At 43.1% G+C, this 24,567-nt stretch overlaps 1 protein-coding gene across 1 annotated transcript in view; it reads right to left on the minus strand.

The window, feature by feature from the left end:
• Window positions 1–24,567, minus strand: part of CDHR1 (cadherin related family member 1) — a 48,438-nt gene that overhangs the window by 7,428 nt on the left and 16,443 nt on the right. The window contains exons 9-16 of the mRNA XM_068399693.1: window positions 22,000–22,078; window positions 17,486–17,586; window positions 14,746–14,949; window positions 11,680–11,832; window positions 6,900–7,064; window positions 4,688–4,755; window positions 1,922–2,150; window positions 845–1,099 (exon numbers count right to left, since the gene is read on the minus strand). Of these exons, the coding sequence (XP_068255794.1) occupies window positions 845–1,099; window positions 1,922–2,150; window positions 4,688–4,755; window positions 6,900–7,064; window positions 11,680–11,832; window positions 14,746–14,949; window positions 17,486–17,586; window positions 22,000–22,078 (1,254 nt within the window). The remainder of the gene's footprint in view (window positions 1–844; window positions 1,100–1,921; window positions 2,151–4,687; window positions 4,756–6,899; window positions 7,065–11,679; window positions 11,833–14,745; window positions 14,950–17,485; window positions 17,587–21,999; window positions 22,079–24,567) is intronic.

A 24,567-nucleotide genomic window follows, 5' to 3' on the forward strand; every position in this document is an offset into this window, starting at 1 on the left:
TAGGAAGAGATTTGCATCTTTGCCCAGTATGCGTGTGGTCCAGAGACTGTCAGGCTAATGATGTGTTTCTCATCTACTTTAAAGCCCATTTCCTCCCTGCTGGTACCTACTTAAAGGCATGGCAAGGCAGTTACAATAAATAAGAATCATGCAAGCATGCGCTGCACACCATAAATTGCTGCTTGTTTTTTGGTTGATGTAAAAGTTGGACTAACAGGGCTCTCAACCCATGTGTGCTATCTTCTAGAGTCTTCTTGTTTCATCTGCTAATAATACTGCAATTACTAAACTCACACCAAAATTCTATGTACTTTAAAGCATTTCTATAAAGCTTTCTTACTTTTCCTATCACTTATGTTGACTTGCAAAGCTGGTCTGATATATTTCACTCTGGCCCCCACTACTTTCCACTCACTTTTTGTAGGGGAAAAAAGATTGTTTTCTTCTCCTGACTGGAAACAAAAAATCAGAAATTTATCAGTCAGGATTTACCTTTATCCTCAGGAGTCTACAGTCCTTAATTTGCATATATCTCTAAAAATCATATGCAAGAAACTCATCTCCCAACCACATTATGCTCCTACCTTTGTACTTTTGCAATTTCTCTGATCAAAATGTCTTTTACATTTGTGGCTGTAGAATCCAGCTTCGCCACAAGGCTCTAGAAATGTTACAAAGCAGAGCTAGCAAGAAAGGAGAAGCAATGGCTGGCAGCTTTTTGGCTGTTGATTTCAACTCCTGAAGCATTTTTAAAGTAGTCTCAGAAATGGAGCAAGCAGTGACTGCACTTTGAGGCCTCTCAAGGATCATCTCACATAAGGATTTTTTTTAAATGTTTGCTTACCTCCTCTGTGATATCAATCTTCAGAACTGCTGTGGTACTGAAGGACGGGGAGCCTCGGTCTTTGGCCTGCACCACCAATGACCATATGCAGTCTTTGTTCTTTGTGATGTTGTGGATAATGTCCAGGGAACGGATATAGGATTTCAGCTTGATTTCCCCAGTGCTTTTGTCTATATCAAACACATTGGCTGGATCTGCTTGCATGATGGAATAATCCACAATGTTGTTGGGTTCTTCTGCATCTTGATCTATAGCCTGGTAGGGGAAGTGTAAAGAACAAAGATGTTATTGTTTGTATCTTTGCCTGAAGACGAAACTCACATAAGTTTCTGAGCATTCACTTCTGATAATATCCATGCTGTGAGATGACTGGGCTGTTTTTGTTTCATCTTGGAAACAATTTCCCCTTTCAGCTATGCTACATTTTCTAGTGAAGAACAGCAGGACTAGAGTTCTTTTTGTATAAGTGATTTCTATTTGAGATTAAATAAAGTCAGAGAAAAAACTGAATCTTAGCCTGTCTGTAGAATGCAAATTGTCCACTGCTGGGGAGCTTCTCACACCGTGTGAGGGACAAATGTGAATAGAGAACAATTGGATTAGGTCCATACTATAAACTATAGCTGCCTTAATTTTTGTGCTGTGGTATTTATTCTACTAACATTAGGTGTTGTGTAATCACACTTCACTATATCCATTCAAATACGTGTAACATAGGATGTTCTGCTCCTTTGCCTGTGAATTGTTATTGCATTTTTTTACCTCCTGTTCCACTTTCACTCACTCATCTTATTTGGGCTTCTTATGATCACTGTATAATTCAGGATCCTCCACCAGCTGATGGTTCAAACACTGTAACAGAACTTTATATTTTGCCCATAGAATTTATTTCTCCTTCTCAGCAGTCTGTAAATACTATCATTCCACACTTCAATCAATTTGTTACATACAAATGGCAAGATAAAGCCCCAGGAAAAGCCAATTCTCAGGCATTCATCATGATCCCTGAGCAATAAACAGCAGAGCTTGGGCTTCTCCAAAGCATTCTGCTTTCTGACACACTGTGTCATCTCTCACCTCTATCTTCACCGGTGACCCAATGATCATCGTCTTTTCCTGGATGTTTTCATTGAACTCTGGAGAGTGGTCATTGACATCCAGCACAGTGATAAACACTTCAGCCAAGCTGTATTTCCCATCTGTGTCCTCTGCCTTCACATAGAAATTATACTTTGAGTTCACTTCAGCATCTAATACAGCCCAGGGCTGTGTGTAAATTATACCTGTTGATGGGTGGATTAGGAACCTGGAAAAGAAGCATGGAAAGACTTTTGGGTTTTTTGGTCACTTCATGTGTGTTTACAGCCTGGGGCAAAGGCGGGCTCTAAACACTGAAATGCTGTGCCCAAAGAGTGGTACTCTTCACCTAACTCCTGTCTGGCTAATGTTTCCAAATCATTTATTCTACCTATTTTTTGATAGTTCCTTTAGGCTTGAAAACCAGAGAACTTTCAGTGTCTGGTGTTCTTCTATCTATTGTGAATTTTAGCTGCATTTTCTGTTAAAGCCTTTGTCCTCAATAAATGCTCAGTGTGATGGCCTTCTCCTGGAGTGATTGCTTTGCGTTAAAATATAAAGAAACTGCGTATTTTTTTTCAGTTTATAAGTACAATGTATTAGATCATGTCCATTGATATCACCTCAATAGCTAAGGGAAGCATGCTGCATATCATATTTAAGCTCTTCGCTTCCCAGAATGGGTAAGAAAAATGGCTGCTCTTAAATCCCCCAAAGTGCAGGGCACATTATCTCCTCCCAAAATAATCACTTTTCCATAGACTGGCACTGGAATGGAGTGGGTGTTCAGATTTATCTGTAGCAAGTTCAATTCTACACATTCGTAATTACTGAGACACTGTCAAAAGTGTCAGCCAAAAGCTTGGATTTATAGAGAAGATACCAACCCAGTGTCTTTTTAAAATGGACTGCCAGCATAGGCTCCAAGCAGTAGGGTTTTTAACAGATGAAAGGTTTTATATACCCTTTAATTAACGTACAGGATAACAAAATATTTTCTGTATTCCAACTGTGAGCACAATTGAGAGTGATTATAAAAGGAGCACTTAATAATCCAGAATCTTCAATTGTTTTCATTACCCTGCTAAATACAAATACAAGTCTTGATGAAAGCCAAGACCTGGAGGTGGAAAGAACCGCGCAAACTCTTGGTAGGAAAAGTGCCTGTGCTGGGTGCTTCCTCACCCAACCCAGCCTAACTTGCAGAGAGGACTCTCATCACGCCCATTTTAGTGGAAGAATAGAAGCACTGAGATGTGAAGAGACTACAGTAGTGTACCCCACTCCCACTGGCAGCTTGGATGTAGGATTACCAGCATAATGGTTTTATCTTCAACAGTTAACACTATTCCTCTTACTCCAGTACAACTCATCTTTCTGCCAACACAACCTGCATATCCACCGATGTAACCCCTGAGACAGAAAAAATCATGCCTATAATTGAAACTGTCAAATCTGCATCAAACTGTGTGTTCAGCAGATCTGGAGGTCCCAGGGCTAGGAAATCAATCCAGCCTTGCAGAGCCACGCCATTCTGGCACAAGGAAAAGAAAAAAAAAAATCATACTTGAGAACGAAAAAAAAAGTCTTCACATCTTAATTTCCTCATTCAACAGTATAAGAACAGTGAGGCTGAGCATCCCCATAACTCCCATCAGAATAAAGTTGCACTCACATTTTTTTCTAAATCCTTTGTCAACAGCCTGCACAAGCTTCTTTGCACCAGCTGCTACATTTTAAACCCAAGAGGTCTGCCTGCACGACATGACCTTTGCCTGCTTGCCTCTATGCAGTTAGCAGCTAGCTTAAGGACTTAGTGAAGAGCTCAAAATAATCCATCCTGGAAATGCTCCCACATGTGTATCCTTCTGGCTACAGAAGAGTTTCACCCTTAACATCTTGGATTTTGGACTTTGATTGTGCCTCCTAAACAGCTTTCACCTTAACAAGAAGAGTTCAGCTTTAACTCCAGGTGGATAATGTATGGAGAAAAACGGATTCTGGGGATGAGTGCCTCAAAAGCTCATTCATTTCCAGTATTCTGCCCTGCAGCCCCACCATGTCCAGGAGCTGCAGGTTCCAGTAGCAATATCTGTGATGGCCAGTGATGCTAGTCAAGGCTGGGAGCCACAATCAGTGGGCCAGGGCAACTGCTGGCTTCGAAGCAGTGTCGAAGAAACCAGTATTTCAGGATGTTCTTACCCCAGCACTGTCCCAAAGACAGAGAGAGGGAGCTAGGCATCATTACAAAATCAAGTAAGCATCAGATTCCCTTCTTCCCTGATGCAGGACTGTTAGGTTTACATATATAAAGTGATTTGAACACCCAGTGCAGCTGGCCTCCAAAGCTAAAGTTTGTGTTATTGAAAGTCTTGTCATCTTTGATTTATTTTGACAAGGGTTGAAATGGAACTATTTGTACAGCTATATTTTTTTCCTCCAGAACTGACTTTTCACAACAACTAGTCCAAAACTTCCTCTTTCTCTTACAAGCATTTTTCAAATGATGATTGAACAGATACTGTGTATTGGTACTTCAGCTGCCTTATGTCTCTTTGGGGGCTTGTGGGTAAGATTCCATGGGTTCATGAAGCAGAAGTTTAATGATCCCACTAGTTTTTCTCTTATTGTTTTCACAGAACTCACAAAGAAGATTGGCATAAACATCCTTGGAAATGAGCAGGTCAAGAATGAGCCTGTTCTTTTTTTTTTTTTATTCTTTTAAAACTCTGCTTAGAGGATATGTAGTTTTTTTTGTTTACTTACAGATCTGCTCCTGTTCCATAGATAGAGTACTTGACTTCTCCCCAAAGCCCTGAATCTGGATCTGTAGCCTTAAGAAAAGAAAATAAGAGTAATCCTTTACTAAATTGAAAAAACAAATGTTTCATCTTTCTTTTAACAACAGGCCATGTAAAAACCCAAATGCTTTCCCCTCTTTTTGCCATGACATTTTTAGGGGGAAATCACATAAACAAATGTGCACCTAGAAAACTGCACAGAAGGAAATGTCACTGGCTGTCCCAAGGAAACTGCGAAGATGCCACCCGTCTCCTGGCCAGGCTGGTGCCCAGGCTCTAGCAGGGAGAAAGCCACTAGATGGCCCCATCTATTGACATTTAACACATCCTTCCTTTAACAGAGATGAAGCTAATCTCGGTGACTCGAACAAACTGCCCACTCTCAAGCCTTCCTAACTATCAATTAAATATTAATGTATATTCCCTAGACAAAATTATTTACTTTATATAGAGTATTTTAAGCCTCTGCTTGTTTAATTGATTCAATTTAAAGTAATGCATTACAAATGTTTCAATCTATACACAATATTTCAGCTTTGTTTATATTTTAATCAGTCTTGTGCCTGTGTGACTTTTAGTAATGCAGATACTACACCAGATGATATCTTTGTTCCGACACTTGTTGGCTTCCTTTCTTAGCTCAGGATTAGGAAAGCTATTGATTTGGTAACAGCTATTTCCATAAACTCCTGCTTCTCTGATAGCTCTGAGGAGGTGTTATATTATACCATTTTATCTGGCCATCAAAATTCATGGCGGCAGTGGTTGGTTCATTCGTCTTCCTGTTTAAATATTTGAAAACTGAAACAATGTCTTTGATTCCCGCATGGTTAATATAACACACCTGCAGCCCTGCTGATAGGTGTTTTTTAGTTCTTTGACATGAGCTTGTCAGCTTCTCGCACCCCATAATCTAAGCATAGTTTACTTTAGGACTGCCTAACTTTTCCTAAAACACTTGCACGCCTGGGACTTGTGCCAGAATTGCCATCCTGAGTACTTAGAGTATCTCAGTTTGTCAAGCATATTTGTGAATCTGGGTCAAGTACTGAGTTGACAGCACATGGCAGTAAATTTTACATGGACTCCTCAGCTACGCTGTCCTGTGCACCTTGGCTCAGAATGACCAGTTTTGTTGCTTTTGCAAACTTTTTAAAAATTTATTTTTTTGCTGTCCACCTCCTAGAATTTTTTATTCCTCTTGCTGCAAAGATAGCAATGTTTGGCAGTCTCCATTTTCTACAGCTTTCCTGTTACTTTCCTCTAATAACCTTTTCTGTATTGTTTATGTTCCACTTCTTCTTTCATTCTTCCATCCCTAAAATTTGCCTTCAGCACTTTGTTATTCTGATTATTTAATTTTCTTTCTGACTTGCAGCCAGCCTGTGCTGAAGAGCTCTGGCAACCTGCCTCCGTCATCCTTACCCGTGAGGCCTCTGCAAGGTGACTTGCATCACCCACTGAACCCCACGCGGCCAGAAGCTTTCTCAGCTTTGCGACACGAGATCTCTTCCCAGTCCCAGCAGCTGCATTAAAGACATACAGCTCACACCAACGGCTGGAAATGCTTCTCCAGCACACAGGGCCCAGGTAATACCCTGACTTTCTTTCTATGAAAGTGTGAGATACTGGAAAATCTATGGGCATATTTTTCCCACTGTGAGAAGATACTTACATAGGGATCTTCCTTGCCCAGCTCTAAGCATTTTAATGTTATATTCCTGCCTTCATTAACTGTCTAATTATGCATTTAGCAGCCAGATTCCTCCCAGGAGGAAGAGAGTAATACCTACTAAGCAGCCATCTTGTTTTCTTTGTACTCGTGCTTAAGCAAGCAAATCCAGTAAATCCAATTCTACTTAGTCTTCCTGCTGGACACTGATTTGACTGGGGCTTTCTTAGCACTCACAGACCATGTGATTTGTCTTAAAAGCAGATGGCCTTTAATTAAAAAACAAAGTAAATTTGTTGTTCTGATAAATGTTTCCCTAAATATTTTTTTTTCAGAAGTGGGGTTTTTTTTTTGTTGATTCTGGAAAGGAACTGGAGTTCAGTGCAGAAGCTGAAAGGCAAGTAAGATTTGCTACTTGCCTCTGTCCACTGTTTTTAAGGTACCTGAACTGTCTCCAAAGACACCTAGAAAAGAGAGCATTTCTTAAGAGATGAATGAAACTTACTGTAACAGCAACTACGTTTGAGCCCCCTGGGGAGTTCTCGGGAATCCTGGCAATGTAGTAGTCAGACGAGAACTTCGGGAGATTGTCATTGGTATCCAGCAAGCGTATCGCTACGTCAGCTGTTGAGCTGAATTTCTCTGGTGTGTTCACCTCTATTGCAAGAAGCTAAGAAGAGAAAACCAGGAAATTACTACAAAGCAGCTGTTATTACTTCTTAAAGGAGTTTCCTTCCACTACCCGTGGCATGCTGGTGCATTTTAGCCTCTTTGGACCAGACAGCTCAAAAAAAGGGAGATGATGAGCTAGGTCAGTTTGCAGTCTAGGCTTGTTTGTGCATGCTTGCAATGGGCAATCAAGCTGTGGAAAGAGGACTTCAAACCTGTGTATATATATTAGACTTCACGTGACAGATGTGATTACTCGTAACTAACCAACACAGCTCGAAAAGCCATAACAGAAGCAAGCAAACACCCATCCCATGGCAGCTCCTAGAACTTAGGGAAACACGAGCACTGAATAATTTTGAATAATCATCTAAATTGAATCATGATCCTTTGCAGAGGAAGCATAAATTCTTCATCAGGAAAGAAGTCAGGGCAATAAACTGCACCAAACAGGGTGAAGAGATGAGAGAACCAGTGCCCTGGGATGTCTGGAAGCAGCAGTACCCCCACCCCAAATGCAGGACAGTCAGGGATCAGGCATGTACAGCAGAATCCCATTTCACAAAGTTTGTGAGAACTCCTACCACCAGGCTTCTTGGGACTCTACCCTTGCTGCCTCATGCTGATTAGGACTTCATCAGATACCCACCGGGACTTTTGAATTGTGTCACTGTCTCTGCCAGAGAGTTCTGGCATTATGCATTCTCACAACTCTGCTCATCTAAAAGTGCAGGCAACCATGTACAGCAAGACCAGGGACGGGCAGAAGCCAGCAGCATGGATGTTTTGGCTGGCTGTCAGTTTAACACTAGCACATGCCTATCTCATCTCTCAGCTGAGGGATGGCTCTGGTGGGTTAGCAAGTTGGCTTCTCATATTACCCCTTCATGCACAGCTAATTGATACAGGGAGAGCAGCCACCACAGAGAACGAAGAGGATAGCCCAGGTGTCCGGTGCGTGGCAGTTCTCAATAGGCAGCAGGGAGCTCTTGCATCCCTGCTTGGGAACAGACCTGAGCAAGTATTTGGTAAGTCACCTCCAAAGCCTCAGACAAGCACTCTTCCACAGGATTTAAGCTACTTAGCACCAAATGTTTTCTCTCTTATTCTTAGTCTAACACAAAATAGCAGCAGTGTTTCTGCTGTGTCTCCATTTGCTCCTCAGCAGATTACAGGAATGTCAGTAGGAATGCTGAGCTGGTAGAGCTGCAAGTCTATCGCTCAGGCAGTGTGTGACCAAGCAAGAAAGAGCAGTTTCAGCAACAGGTACTGAGAGACACTGAGCCCTTCACAGCCTCTGGCCTGGAGGTCTGGTCCCTGATGATGGCTACATCACACAGAATCAGCACTAGACATCAGTCTTGGGCTCTGTAAGGGCTAAACCCAAATGACCAACATATACGGTCAACCATTTGGTTTTCATGTTTGGGCAGAGACCTAGTTAACACAAAGCAGGCAGGCTCCAGAAACCTAGTTAGCACAACACACCACTAACAGACTAGTGAGCAGGACATTTAACTGAGATATGAGAGGCTCAGCTGAAAAATCTAGCTGCATGGGTTTTAACTCCCAGTAGACATATGTCCCAGGAGCTCCTCAAGCAGGATGAATGCCTAAGTGAGCTTTGAGCTTTGGAAGATGGAGCAGGGTTGCCACAGCATCTCCTGCTCCGTCGGTGCAGCACCTTGCCGAGATGAGGGCTGTGGGAGCTCACCCTTCCCATGCTGCTCGCCTCTCTCCCACCATGTCACAGCTCCTGTGAGCAGGCAGCGGGTGATGCACACCAGCAGCGGCACTGCTGACAGGCTCTGGGGCACGCGCTGCGTTCACGTCCCTGCTCTGCTAGATTCGAAGAAGTTGTATCACCTAGAAGGGACGGGGTTGGGGAGGGTGGGGAGCAGCTTAAGTAGACAGGGAAAAGGCTATCTCAATGTCATCTCCTGGAGCTGTTCCTACTGTGTGAACATCTATAATAGTTGAAAATAAACTGTGAAGGGGTTCTTGAAGAAATTAATCTCGAAGGATTGCTTGTAATTACTATAGGACATATCTGTCCTAAAAGAGGAGTTTGGTTACTGTGTCTCTGTGCAAACTTTTGTGTTTGAGAGTCTCAGATGGTGTTAAAGCAAAATAAATTTTTGAAGGAACAGTCAAACAGACATCAGCAAAAACCTGCTCGTGAGCAATCTCAGCTCCTAAAGCAACACAGAGATAAAATCTTATTGCTTATTGTACACATGGAGCTATAACTAAATTATAACACCTGCAGTGAAATAATCTTTGCTGCTGGAATCAGCCCATCTTAGAATACCTTATGAGAGCTTAGTGTTTTTACTTTGTTTTGTACATTCACTTTTTATTCCCTCTCCTTTTAGCAGCCATAGTCCAGCTATGTCAACACGCTGACAACATCTTCCCTTCAGGGAGGGATTTTTGTCAGCTTACTTGCCGGCAATGTCTTATGCAGAGATGTATTGTTTGTTTTATGCAGAGAGAGAAAAAAGTAGCATAAAACTATTATTTCACTAGCATAGGACTAGGTATCAACAATTAATAAAAGTGCCAGAGGAGCAAACTGAGATGTAATCTTAAAAGTGGCAGGTAAATTTTTGAAACAGTTTGATTTTGGCAACTGAAGATAATTGCAGCCTCATCCGGTCCTGTTCCGCAGGAGATGTGAGTGTCTGCAGAATGCGAGGGGTAGGTACAGGCTCCTGTCAAGGCAGGATGTGCTCTAAGCTGAAGAAGGTGGAGGCAGGAGGTTTGGCCCCCAAAGCATGTCAGCCCATGACAAGGCGGGACAGCAACATCTGGCCCCTGTGGGAGAGGGACTTGAGATCTAAGAGGCCAGGCTGGAGGGGTACGAATCACCACAGCTGCCGTACCCTGGGAAACCACTCTAGCTCTTGGACAGCTGAAAATGAAGGAGGTCCTGAGTACCAACTAAGAGCCAGCCCTAAATGGAAGACAGATTTCCTCTAGCAGCCTTTGCTTCAGGTAGTTTTTCAGTGCACCTCCCAGTCATATTAGCCTTAATTCCTCTCTGGCATTTTACTGTTCAATAACAAACCAGAGGAGAGGGATCACTGCTTTCAGAAAAAAAACCCTTGAAAACAGCTTCTTGAAGCTGCTGTGGGATACATGTTAAACAGAAATGAGAATATATTTCATCCAAAATTCTAACCAGAATGACAACATGGGCAACTAAAACTGGGTAGGAAGCGATTTGGACTTTTCAGGGCAATGGAGATGGCAATGAGGTCTTTATTAAGTATTTGCTGCCATATATTACTACCATATCATCCAGCTGCACCTTCTTCATTTGGAATCTAACGAAGGCTCTGCATTTTTAGCAAAACCTTATGGTCTTTCTCCCATAGAAATAATTTCATCCAAAAAAAAAAAAAGTGAATAACTGCTTAAGCTAAAAAAGTATGTATCCTTTTACCTGGTGATTAATTCTTTCGGTGTTCATGGCAATCACATTAACTACTTTGATTTCTATTAGTATTCATGAGGAGGCCATGTGTGACTTCTTTACTGGTCTTTTGGTAGTTTAACCTGAATAAATGTGCACTTATTATAATTAGTTTTGGTAGTGCTTTATACCCCTTTCAGAATCTTCCATTTTAATACAGTAATGATGCCCCATATTTTTGTAACATCTATAACCTATAAAGTTCAAAATGGCTAAGGAACATCACAAGAGGAGACATGAAGCATACTGCAGCGAAATGACTTGCTAAGGACACAAAGCAAACCATGGAGCAAGGGTGAGAACAAAATCCAGGAAGCTGGCTTCTGGACTGTGCTAAAAATGCCACTTTCTGTACGAAATCAAGACTACCATATGTTAATACTCAGCTATATAGTTTTGGCAATTTTTTAAAAATGATTATAGGGATTGTCTATGCTATTCTTTGCAGTCAGAACTGAACCATCCATACTCATGTTCAGAACCCAGCTGACACAAAACCAGACTACTTAATTATCTTGTTGATGACCCAATGGATCCATCAGGGAAGGTGATAAAGGAAGTGTCCAGCTTTTGGATGAAACCTGGTTCTTGTATGGCTGGCTTGCAGCATGGGTGAGACAGCCTCAGATCAGTCTGCAAAAGGCCATATAGATAGATACACTCTGACAAAGGCAGTGAGCAATTTGGGGAAATTATCTTCCAGTCAGCTGGGGTCTTCAGCCTGCCAACATTCAAAAGCATGATCATGAACCAAATTACTTAGGACTAAGCAGGTAAAGTTCTGACTCCAGAGAAATTAGGATTTCATCCTGTGAATTTATCGTTGTAAGAGCAGAAATAACACCCTTAGGGTTCATTCTAGAATGACTCAGAGCCACCAACATGTGCAGTTTCCACAGAGAGATAATACTCAACATTTTGCACTGACTGGACTAAATTAGTCCACAGATGCATCCATTAAACCTTTGGAAGTTGATGAACTAGGGGTAGAAATGAGTTTCCCTTACATGGAATATAATGTTACTGACAATGCATCAGACAGCTCCAGGTGGATTACGAAACTAAACCCCATCAGATACATAAGCCATCATACACTTATCATACACACAGGCGGAGAGGACCCGGAAAGCAGAAGTACCTTGAAGGTTAACACCTTGAATTTTTCATAGTCAATAGCAGCAGAATTTTCCACTATTACTGTAACCTGAGCCTCATTCAGGACAGTTTGGGGAACCACTCGGAAGATGCCACCAGGTCCAATGAGACGGAGGTTGAATTTAGCATTGGCTCCCTGTGAATAAAAGCAGATATGTCATTGTTTTCAGTGAATGATGCATTTTTACAGCCTAGATTGGCTCTGTTTCTTCACACTATATAAAATTAAAATGAGTCTTACTGCTTAGAGCCCTCTGCTCTCCATCCCCTGGGCAAGAGACTGCTAAGAAGCTTAGTTATATAATCCCTCCAACCCTGGTCACAAGATGGACACAGCTTTTCTTAAAATAGATTGACAAGCTTGGTTATTCTTTCAGTCATAATGAAAAAACCCTGCACCACCACTGGCTAAGAGAGGGACTCTTGTGGCAAGCAGCCTTGGGCTTTGCGCCACACACTGTGAGCTAGTGCAGGTGACAAAGGTGACACCAAGTGCATATTCGCAGGCAAGTTCTGCCTCCTCCTGGTTGCTGCCAAGGACAGACAACTGAACTGCCTGAGTCAGGACAACAGACCCCTCAAAAACCCAGCCTGTGTCCTAAGAGCTCACAGCCTGGGATGATGATGCAGAGCCACAAAGACAGGCAATTTCCAAACAGAGGTGGTACTCCACGGAGTGCACTGGCTGGGTTAAGCTAGCCCAGAGTTACAGCCACTAAACCTTTTGGAAGTTGATGCCGCTTGGGAGGAGAGAGGAACTCCACTTGTGCAGGATGAAATATGACACATTTGACAGCTCCAGATGAAGTGAGATGCCAAATCCCATAATATAGATAAACCTTCTAGCCAGAGAGAACATGGGAAGCAGCAATATCTAGAAGGTTACCACCACTTGTGTGCAAGTTGGGAAGAGTGAGCCAGAGCCAGGTGGACAGACCAATTCTTTTAAACCAAACTGGTGCATGTAAGAGAAAAGACAAAATCAGAATTCTCATATTTCTGCCTTACTGGGGAGGCGTGAAAATCAGCTGAGTCCATTTAACCAACTCTCTGAGTTCATCAGTTTCTCAAACAACCAGCCACATTCACTGCCTGGCTGGTGCCATGTTCTCCTTCTAGCCTGAATCCTGAGATGAAGAATTTCTAATAATAACTTTCACACAGGATAACTCTACTTTCATCTGTATCCGTGGAGGACTTGTTATGAGCAGTTCTTGCTGCAACCCTAGCTCATGTCAAAAGGAAAAGTATTCAGCAGTAGACCCCCAAGGGAACCAGAATGATCTTGGATCCAAACTCAGTGGTCTGCATTGTTTGGTCATACAAACCCCCACAGCCATGCAGATGACAACAGGTTCTCTTTTGCGGGGTAGTAAAGCCAAACACACAAAGCCAGAGCTGCTGGACTATGGAAAATAGTGCTGATGGGGAAAGTGTACCATCTGACCATACAAAGTCCTCTGCACTTGGGACTGTACATGACTGGAGGGACAGTGGCATGGGGTGGGGAGAGAACTGCCTCTCTCCAACAGCTGATTGATTTCTGACAGCCATGTCCACCGAACCCAGGTTTGCTTGGAGCACGCCATGCTGCTGCATGTCTCCAAGCAGACAGCCATGGGACATAGGAATGACTGAAGGAAGAACAGCACTGAGCCCTAAGCTGTGTCTGTCGGATGAAGAGGTTTGGGGGAGAAATTTCTGCATAATGTTCTTGCAAGTAAAGACGGCATTTCCATCAAACCTTCGGTCTAAAACTGACCTTGCCCACAGCTTCCTCCTCCTCACCTGTACCATCCATTCCCCCAAAAGAAAGAGTCATTAATAGCTGTGAGAGAAACAGACATATGTTTATTTTTCTTCTATATATAGTCCTCTTGTGCAGAAGGGAAAACATTGCATTCTATGCCTTAAAAGAAAAGCAACCCACCCCCCCTAGAGTGATGTCTTACACTCTACTAGGAAGCTTCTTGAGAAATCTATACAGTGTATTTAGCAATGTTTTCTGCTTATTTTATAGCCTAACTTGCAGCCTGAATATTTTGTCAGCCTAGGTACAATACATACATATTTTGTCTCAAAATAGAAGAGATGGGTTTTGTTTCTTTCCTTCTGCAGCAACATCCCCTGTGACAATAGCAGGATAGATGTAGTACTGCTTTGAAAGCAGTCATTTATCTGCTTGCTGCAGAGCAGCAGGAGGGAGGGGGAAGAAGCTAGTGGGTTTGACAGAGTACAATAGAGTCAAAACAGCACAATACTGAGCACAGTTATACAAGAGCACTCTTTCCAATAGTAACACAGTTCTCTGATGCATTAAGCTTTTCTCTTGACACTACCTAACCACAGGCTAACTCAGATGGATGCCATTCATGCAGTATTTAGCTTAGGGATCCCTATAGCAACCATCACCATAGCATCTATGGGCATCACAGGTCAGTTAGATAGCAGGCTGAGATGGACGGAGTCGTCTTTCCTTTTCCTTTATCTGGTTAGTTTGGCTCTAGTACAATTTTTAAGATTACCTAAAAATATCACTCCAGTTGGAATGATTTATCAGAGCATGCATTGCAGACTCTGGCTGTAATGTAAGGGCCAGAAGGATAATATATTGTAATAAAACCAACGTAAGGGTATGGACTGTATTGTTTCCAGCAGAGGCTGAGAAGATACAGACAGCAATTGCACTTGAAGTTACTAAAGTGATTGGAAACTCTCAGTAAATCTCCAATTCTTGGACATTACACTGACAACAACTGAATGTAACCAGTAGCTGGGGAAGTTCATAAGGACTGTTCAACTTTAGTCGTCACAAGAACTGGGCTGCAGCTTTAGAACCACCCTTCTTATTGACATAACAGTGTGTGACTGACTAAGTATACTTCTGGGTCCAAACTCTCTGTGGACCCTACAACTACTTTATCTGCCCTAGGCTTTTGGGGAATGCAAGTGAAATAGTTGAGTTCCTAAATTTCCACATCTGACAGCTCTTTCTAGTCTTTGGGAAAATAGGGCAGGAAAACTGAAAGTCCACATAGTTGACACTTACCTGATCTGAATCATTGACTGTAATCTTCAATCCCCTCAAGATTTCACCCTCTGGGGGATGCTCGTACATGGTCAATTCAAATCTGTTCTGGGGACCATTTTCTCCGTAGAACGTTGGTGGATGGTTGTTGAGGTCGACCACCCGTATAGTCACCGTGGCAAAAGCGTACACTGAGACGTCACCTTCCTGACTGACTTCTGATGCCTGCAGCAGGCCAGAGAGAGAAAAGAATGATGATGGTATATTCTCTTTCCTCAGTTCCATGTTCAGGTATTGTTCTGCGTGTACAAATCACTCTAACACACTAACTTGTACGAAGATTCAGAGCCTTGTATTTCTCTAGAAATCTCAGTCCATTTCACATTGAAGTTTATGATGATTAGAAGATTATGGTAATAAACCAGTCCCAAATAAAGCCCCAGTAAAAAAATTCTCCTCCTCATTTTGTGAGCTTAGTGACTCTCACCCTAGGTGAAAACAGTTCTCTAAAGACAGATAATCTAATAGAGGCAAGATAATTTCTTGCCTAAAGTATTGACAGAATATAAAAGGAAGACAATCTTTAAATTTGCTGTGGTACCACAGGTAGTTGATTTTCACATTGCTGCAAGGACTGCAGCCTTGAAAACTGCGCAAGAAAAACTGTACTTGTGGTATTTAGGCAAATATTTGAAAAAGAAAAATTATATGCTATTCTTTTTTTTTGAGATTTAGTCTCTGATTTACAATTCTGCTTTGCTGTCTGGATGAGCTTAATTTAAACTGGATATAGTTTGGATAGACAAGCAAACCCAGTTGGCATTTTTCTGAACTGAAAAATCAAATCGGTCTGGGTTTCATCAATTCCACCACGCAGCCTGATTCACTGGATTGAACCTAAGGTGCTGCTTCTGTCAGGACAGAAACTCCAGCTGGTGTTTTTGCAACAAGCAGCTATCTCTAACATGCTTTTTTTGCTCCAAGGGCTCAAAACCAAAGGCATGAGACTGCTAAATTTCTCTGAAGATGCTAGTCTGGTAACTGAGCCACCTGTCACTACCTATGCTGGGTAATACAACATCCTCTTGGTTCCTCAGGCAGATTTTGTAGCCTGCACAAGCTCTGGGTCACCACAGATCTAACTAGGAGATCAGAAAAGCTTGCAAGGGCTTAACTAATCCCATATCTGGGAAGTGCTAGCAGACTGCAGTAAACCAGAGAGATTAGGGGAAGAAACGGTGCCTGAGTTTAACTCGGACAATGGGAACTCTGTGATCTGCCAGATTCAGCATGCTGCTCGAGCCCACTAGCAAGCAAGTGCTCTTGGGGATGCTACACTGGTTCTGGCAGTGTGCAAGGCCTCAAAGCTGCCTTTAGACAATATTGTCCTTACCGTGGTAAACTCTCATGGTTGTAATATGCATTTGCTGAAGAAAACTGATATAGTCTTCACAGTTTACATTTTTAAACTCTTGGTCTTTAGAAACTGCTTAAAATAATTGTCCTGGTTTGGCCTAAACCAGGCCGATTTTCCTTTCAGTGATTTTTTGCTTTCAGCTAAGTCTCCTCTAAGTAACTGCATTTTCTGAAACTAACTGCATGTTTGCAGACAGTGTCTGCCTCCAGGACTGATAACGCCCGAAGTTTGTAGTTATCGCTGAGGCACCGGTAGGGATGTTGTGCAGTAAGGCTCTTGCTGTACTTATTCTTAGAGAAACCAAGGTCACTGCTGAATTCCTCACTGCTTACAAGTGAAGAGCCGAAGGGGGGTTGCAGCTGCAGCGGGGAGCAGACAGGGCAGGTGACCCAAAATTGACCAACGAAGGTATTCCATCCCACACACGTCATTCTCGGTATAAAGGGCGGGGATCACGAGGGTCTCGCTCTCTTTCTGCTATGGCCGGTGTCCAAGGAGGACTCCGTCTGTTTTCCTGCTGCCCCCGATCCCGATCCGTGCATCCCTGAATCCAGCTCTCAACCGTCGCTAGGCCCAGCCTGGGCCTTCCCGGAGCCTGCCCTGCAGTGCCGGTGGTGACGTGGCTGACTTCAGGGGAGCTCAATCTTGGTTTTGTATATATATTTGTATATATTTGATTATTTCTATTATTATTATTATACTCTTTTTCATTATTATAGTTTATTAAAACTGTTTTAACTTTCCAACCCGGAAGTCTCTCTCCCTTTTCCCTTTCCCTTTGGGGAGAGGGGGGGATAACAGAGGGCATCTGCCACAGGTTTAATAGCTGGCCCAGCTTTAAACCGTGACAATAATGCAGCCTGTCACACTGGTGCTAGCTCATCAAGGTGTCAGCTCATCAAGGTGTTAGCATGTATTTGTATGCAGCTGATCGATGCTTCAGGAGTGGATACATATTTACATGACCTACCCCAGTCCTATTACTAATCATAGATTTGACAGTTACCTATCCCATCACATAGAGGTTACAAGACATTAATTCCCAGTTTAGCAATAAAATCTGAAAACACAGAGAACAGTTACCTACATACTGTAAAGAATGTTGATTCTCTAGACTCAGAGATGAAATTAGGACAAGATGACTTCATTTGAAAGAAGTAATTTGAGACACTAAATATCCCAAGGAACAAAAGCAGCTTGTTCTGTTTTATACTATCTGTCACTCGCTCAAATATACGAGGTAGTTTTTAAAACAGGTGAAGTCAGCTATAAATTAAACTATTGTAGACAATCATGCCTATTCATGGCATTTAAGACCAACGGTCAAGTGGCCACAGAACATACCTGAACTTTTAGTTCATACACTTCTTTCTTGAGCTGATTTGGGCTTTTTATAACAGAAATGGCTCCAGTTGTGTTGCCGATTTCGAATGAACCTTCACTTCCTGCAATAAAACCAAGATGTTCTAGTTATACGCCACACTTCCTTTTCCTGAACAAGCATGAGCAATCAACCATACACTTCATTAAGCATATCTTTGTCCATATGGGTATCCATATTTATTAGTAGATCTGAAGCTGCTTTTCAAAAATGAAGCATTTCTATGCTTGGTCACAGTGAGATGAAGACACAGATGAAGGCCAAAAAGGGTTTCCTCCCCTAGGCACAGCTCAGTGGAGCTCTGCCCCTATGGGCAGCTGCCCTCACTTTCCTCTTCCCACCCTGGTCAGGTTCCTTTCAAGCCTCAGCAACCAGGCATGCAAATTTGGTATTCATTTCTATTATGCTGTCTTCTTCCACCAGCGTGGGGGAAAGGGACCTGGGGGTCCTAGTGGACAACAGGATGACCATGAGCCAGCAGTGTGCCCTTGTGGCCAAGAAGGCCAATGGCATCCTGGGGTGTATTAGAAGGGGTGTGGTCAGCAGGTCGAGAGAGGTTCTCCTCCCCCTCTACTCTGCCCTGGTGAGGCCGCATCTGGAATATTGTGTCCAGTTCTGGGCCCCTCAGTTCAAGAAGGACAGGGAACTGCTCGAGAGAGTCCAGCGCAGAGCCACAAAGATGATTAAGGGAGTGGAACATCTCCCTTATGAGGAGGGGCTGAGGGAGCTGGGTCTCTTTAGCTTGGAGAAGAGGAGACTGAGGGGTGACCTCATTAATGTTTATAAATATGTAAAGGGCAAGTGTCATGAGGATGGAGCCAGGCTCTTCTCAGTGACATCCCTTGACAGGACAAGGGGCAATGGGTGCAAGCTGGAACACGGGAGGTTCCACATAAATATGAGGAAAAACTTCTTTCCGGTGAGGGTGACTGAACACTGGAACAGGCTGCCCAGAGAGGCTGTGGAGTCTCCTTCTCTGGAGACATTCAAAACCCACCTGGATGCGTTCCTGTGTGATATGATCTAGGTAATCCTGCTCCGGCAGGGGGATTGGACTAGATGATCTTTCGAGGTCCCTTCCAATCCCTAACATTCTGTGATTCTGTGATTCTGTGTGTGATTCTTTATATGCTGATTTAGACAAAACTAGACATCCCTCATTTTAATTAGCAAATGCATAATTAAGTCTCTGAGAAACAAGAACATTTGTCTCACTTATATCAGCTAAGGTGAGAATTCTGACAATCTGTCTGAAAGAAACATAGTCAACCCTTTCCACAGTCAGTATCTCTGGAGAAGCATCTTCTGGCCTTAGACATTCAGTTGTTAAAAAATTCTCAGCCTCTTGCAAGGCTGTCCTGAACAAAAGGGATTTTGGAGGATCTAGGGTAAAACCCAGGCTTTTTACATTGAGGCAGAGTCTGACACAGGCAGGACAGGGCTGCAGGCTGACTTTGCTGCTGCCGACCTAACTTCCATTGATCTGAACAGAAGATCAGTTACAGGGCTGCAGTCCCTTGAGACCTGGTGAATTTGTGCTGGAGCAAATGCCAGCTTGCAGAGAAGCAGCACTGTCTCATCACAATGTCTGCACCCATCTCGCTGTCACAGCCAAAAGCAGGTTAGTGCCCAGGGAGGGGAACAGCCGGCAGCTGAAGGGGCCCTGCCCTGCCCTGCTCTGCCGAGGGGCTATGGGCAGCCCTGCATGCTACCTCATGTACGGTATTGGTTATAACCTATGCTTTGTGGCAGAGCCTACCACTGAAAGGAAAAGAGAGGAAAACTCTTACAATGAAGGAGATCAAGCCTTCAGAAATAAAGGATGATGACCTGAAAGCCCAGTCATTTTTCTTTTTCTCTAACTCAATTCCAGTGCTGATTTTTAAACCACCTGATAGTATCCTGTTTTGCTAATACCTGCAATAACTGCAACTTCATTAAAGTACACTAGCCACAACATTGAACAGATATTGACTCATACAATGGTCAATTATTAAGATACATTGGCCTGGAAAGTACATCCTGACTGAGAAGAAGCTTAAGTCAATAGTGGTTTCAAGTCATCATACTTCATGTTATTGTCTAGTTATCACAGGGAAACTCCGTATATGTAGCATTATGGTGTTCCTTCATACAGCACGTTCAGAAGATTGAAGTATTTTCTAAGATCGTCCCATGCTCCCTGGATAAAAATGCTTATAAAGAATAAATAATTTCCTATTTGCTGCTAGTATTTTCTTGCCCTTTGACAACCCATCCTGCAGGAATAATGGCTTGTCACGAGTAATGCCAGGGTCTGAGGTGCAGAGACAGAAACCTGTTGTAATCTTTTTTTCCCTATTTCTTCAACTTTCTATGCACTAAAAGCATATTCCCTTCCGCTCTTCTATTTCATGCTAACAAAATCCTGTTTTAATGTGTATGAGGAAAGCCTGCTCTCCATTAAGTCATATTTCATGCTACTTATCTGTCATTCTCTTCCATCTTCATTTTCCACTCTTTCCTCATCACTTATGTTTTTTTATCCCATAGCACCTTTTTGGTCCTCTTCTATTTTCTTTGGAAATGTAACATTTTTCCTCATTAATCCTATTTCCCTTTAACATTTTCCCTGGTTCATCTGCCTTTGCTTATTCTCCTTACTCAATTTCTCCCTTGTCTAGCATATTTTCATCCCACTTCCTTGTTTTTACTCCTCATTCTCCACCTTTCTTTTTACCTTTTCTCATTTTCCATCTATTCTCTTCTGCAATCTTTTTTCCCCTCAATGTTTCTTCCTTCCTTTTACCCTCTTCTATCTATTCCCTTGCATTGAGGAGAAGGAACCTCAGCATGGGTCCCATTCCACATCAAGGCAAAACTTCAAATGCAACCCTCTGTGTCCTCTCCAGACCTTGCTGTTTAGATCACATAACACAATGAAGAACTTACTGCATAGCTCTGCAACTACACCTCAGATTTCTCTTCTGAAATTTTGGGATCTCTGACACCTGGGAGCTGGGGTGCCCAGTTGCCATGGAAGTCTTGTTTTTGAGTGTCACGGTTTAAGAGTGGGCAGGATATTAAACCAGTGGCAGACGCTCTCTATCAACCATCCTCCCTGCTCCCAGAAGGGGAAGGAAAAGGGAAAAGGGAGAGACTTATGGGTTGGAAAGCTAAAACAGTTTTAATGAACTATAATAATGAAAAAGAGTATAATAATAATAATAATAATGGAAATAATTAAATGTATACAAATATATACAAAACCAAGATCGAGCTCCCCCAGATGTTGGTCACATCACCACTGGCACTGCAGGGCAGGCTCCGGGAAGGCCCAGGCTGGGCCCAGCGACAGTCGAGAGCTGGATTCAGGGATGCACGGATTGGGAACGGGGGCAGCAGGAAAACAGACAGAGTCCTCTTCGGACGCCGACCATAGCAGAAGGAGCAAGACCCTCGTGATCCCCCTGCCTTATACTAAGAATGACGTGTATGGGATGGGATGGAATACCTCGCTGGTTAATTTTGGGTCACCTGCCCTGTCCGCTCCTCCCTGGAGGTGCGACCCTCCTGCGGCTCTTCACTCATAATCAATGAGGAATTCAGCAGTGACCTTGGTTTCTCTAAGAATAAGTACAGCAAGAGCCTTTCTGCATAACATCCCTACCGGTGCCTCAGCGATAACTACAAACTTCAAACTTTATCAGTCGTGGAAGCAGACGCTGTCTGCAAAACATGCAGTTAGTTTCAGAAAATGCAGTTACTTAGAAGAGACTTAGCTGAAAGTAAAAATCACTGAAAGGAAAATTGGCCTGGTTTAGGCCAAACCAGGACATGGAGGAAGAGAGAACCGAACAAAACTGAAGTTGTAGCTTTGAGTTTAGTTGAGCTAAGTTGTTGACTTCACCAGCTAATGAATCATAAATTCAGCTAAGTCTCACACTTATGCTATTAAAAGACGTGCAACAGACACTCTTGGAATAGCTGATGAAAAGCATTAATCTTCTGACAACATCTGCTTTCTTCCACTGCGGTGTACAGCCAGTGTCTCTTCACTGGTAAACATAATTTCTTCCAAAAAACAAGAGGTTTGACTGTTTAGCCACTTTAATCAAATATTAATAAAAATATCCCTCTAAATACCATGTCTGGATCTCCCAATGCATTCTCTCACCTCCCAGATTAAATGATAGAGATGCTCAGTGGCAGCGAATGCATCCCCCTTTACGCTTTCCGAAATGACAAGTAGGCTACTGATGCCTAACAAATCACCAACATTAACAACTCCAAGTGTAGTTCTGTGAAGCAGATACTAAAACCCAGTGAATCGTATCTTGGCTGTTCTCTGGTAGACTGGGCCCTGGAGTTGTTTGAGGTACCTGACATTATTTCATGAGAGTTTGCCTCAGCTTTATTAAACTCTAGCATATCCCATTCTAATTTAATGTCAGATCTAGTTTTGACTGCCCTTCAGATTTCATACAAATGTACTCACCGTTCACGATGTGGTAATGAATACTGTTAGGCTTTCCTCTGTCTCCATCAAGAGCGACAACAGTAAGGACTTGAGAGCCCTGCGGAAAAATGGAAAATCACAGTCTGTGTACTGAGATCAAAGAGCAGTGAAATTGCAACTGCGTATTAATAAAGTGAACTTGTGTAAGTCTTTCTGCAGTGAGGTGTGTGGCGGGGAGTGGGTACTTTTGCTTGTGCTGTATGGGAAACACAGCAAGGGCCATTGACTCCCAGCCAGAAGAAAATCAGTGCTTGGCTTTGCAGAGCAGGAGCTGACTGGTACTCCTTGGACCACCTCTGTGCTGTTCCTACATGGATAGTTTTATTGTTCCCAGTGATGCTGCAGCCCACACACTGTACCTCCATAAAAAGTGGGGACACCCCCGCTGCTGCTGACTCACTACGGGCCTGCTGTGTGACCTGCCATCGCTAGCTGGCTGCAGTGCCATGCCACTGCCTGCACCGATGGCAGAGCTTTGATGCATGGGCCTCAGATGCCCCAGGAGGGCCAAGGCTTGCTGCAGCCTTGGGGCATGCCACATGTCTGCCAAGACACTGGTGCCAGTTTGCCCAGTGCCCAGCCCTCTTGTCCTTTTTTCCAACTCAGCTTTGGTGAGCACCAGAGGACCAGCAGGAGCACTGCACTGCTCCCCATGGGCTGCTCCGTGCCCACTGCTGTGGCAGCGCTGACAGCATGGGTGTGAAACGGCTGCAGACCCCGCGTGGCCATGGGTGCCTCAGCCCCAGGGGCTGGCCAGCTGCTGGAGCAGTTGGAAGCTGTGGCCAGGGACGCCTGCCTTGAGCCACAGACTTGGACTGAGGATTTGGAGTAACCAATCTGAGACCCGAGGTTTAGTCTGGGTCACTACCAAGATACCCTCTGGTAGCTGCTGTGTAGGCTCCCGGTGTTGCTGCATGTCCCATGGCCACACGGTGTGCTGAGACACAGGCCGCTGCTGAGGAGTCATCAGGTCATTTTGGTCCTACCTAATTAAGTTTGGACAGGCAGCACAAGCAAGCAGGGTATCACAAAGCTATTTGGCCCATAGAACATTTAGGGCATAAAATTATGATGAAAATTATGGCGATTTAACTGTCCTTAAACCTTCACTGTTTTTCTTTCTGTGCAAGTAATGTGGCCATGGGCCACATGTACAGAACTTGTGCACTGGAGACCATTCGCTTGTGTGACTACTCCTATCAACTCAGAGGGATGATGACTGTCAGCATTATAATGCTCACCCAAGTGGCAATGAGCCGTGCAATTTAGGCCTCTGAACTAAAGTGTTACTGTTTGGGGCTGCAAAAAGAGGGAACATTGAAGTAACTGTCAGTTAATCACAAATGGCAACAAGGAACATTTTCATGATAACCCTTGAGTGAGTTTTTCAAAGAAAAGCAAGGTTCTGTTAGAGCAAATGGAAATACAGAAGTGTACTTATTACCATTTATGCTGGAAGCCACAATAAAATCTGCCCACTGGCAAAATGCAGTGCAGTCCCTTTGAAGGTGACAGAGTACTTGTAAATCCTGACAGCTCCACCAAGGATAAAACCAGCAAGTTTACAAAATTAACACCAAATGTGTAAACAACACTAAAATCAGCTAGTGCGTCTCTCTGTGGAGCAAAATCCACACTGGGAAGGAGCGATTTGTGCTTCCGTCATTATAATATCATAATGGTGTAAGTTATGAGCTCAGGCTGGATGTAATTAACATTTATTGACTCCCATTTCCATGGTAAACACTAACTCCTGTGTGCACTTGATAGTTATTTCAAGATCTATACATAACTATGCAGAATAAATCAAGAGATCTCATATCATTCATTCCAAACATCTGCAAAGCACACAAGCATTACTTCTCTCCCCTGCTGAAATGTAACAGCCTATGCACTGAACTGCAATACAGAGTTATGCAAGGCCTGCAGTGTACATTGGAGTTCTGGACAGAAAGTAAAGACATGACCTTTCCATAAACTCAAGGGAAGATCAGGTGAACAGTGTGCAATCACACTGCCAAAGGGATCAATAGTCTAATGTTGGGTAATTTCATGAGTAGATACCATTTCTCATCCTATGTATGAAGAAAATTTTAATTTAATCTTATGTATCAGAGTGAAAGCTGATCCATACACAATATCATGCCACTGCTTAGATAAAGAGAAAATTCACTAGTTTGTAGTTTCAAGAATAACATGTGGATGAAAGCATCATGGTGGATACAATAAACTAATTTGCTAAGCCGTATACTCCCTTTTAAGCAAATCTGCTATTAGGCATCTCTGAGGTGATGGCACAGCCAGGAGCTCAGTGTACTCCTTGGATTCTCTGTCCGTGATAGACATGAGGCGGTATCTTCAGCAGCAGACACATGCTGACAAATGCAGTGTCCCCACTTGTAAGTGGTTCTCAAAAGTATGTCCTTGCTTGCTTGATAATCTGTTGGGTTTTAGGTCTGGGAGGACTTCCTGGCCCATTCTGCCTATCTAGCCACCACTGAGCAGAAAGTATCCTGCATTTTGGAGATGTCAGAATTTCTTCTCCCC

The sequence above is a fragment of the Nyctibius grandis genome, chromosome 4, assembly GCF_013368605.1.
Source record: "Nyctibius grandis isolate bNycGra1 chromosome 4, bNycGra1.pri, whole genome shotgun sequence".
Lineage (NCBI taxonomy): Eukaryota > Metazoa > Chordata > Aves > Nyctibiiformes > Nyctibiidae > Nyctibius > Nyctibius grandis.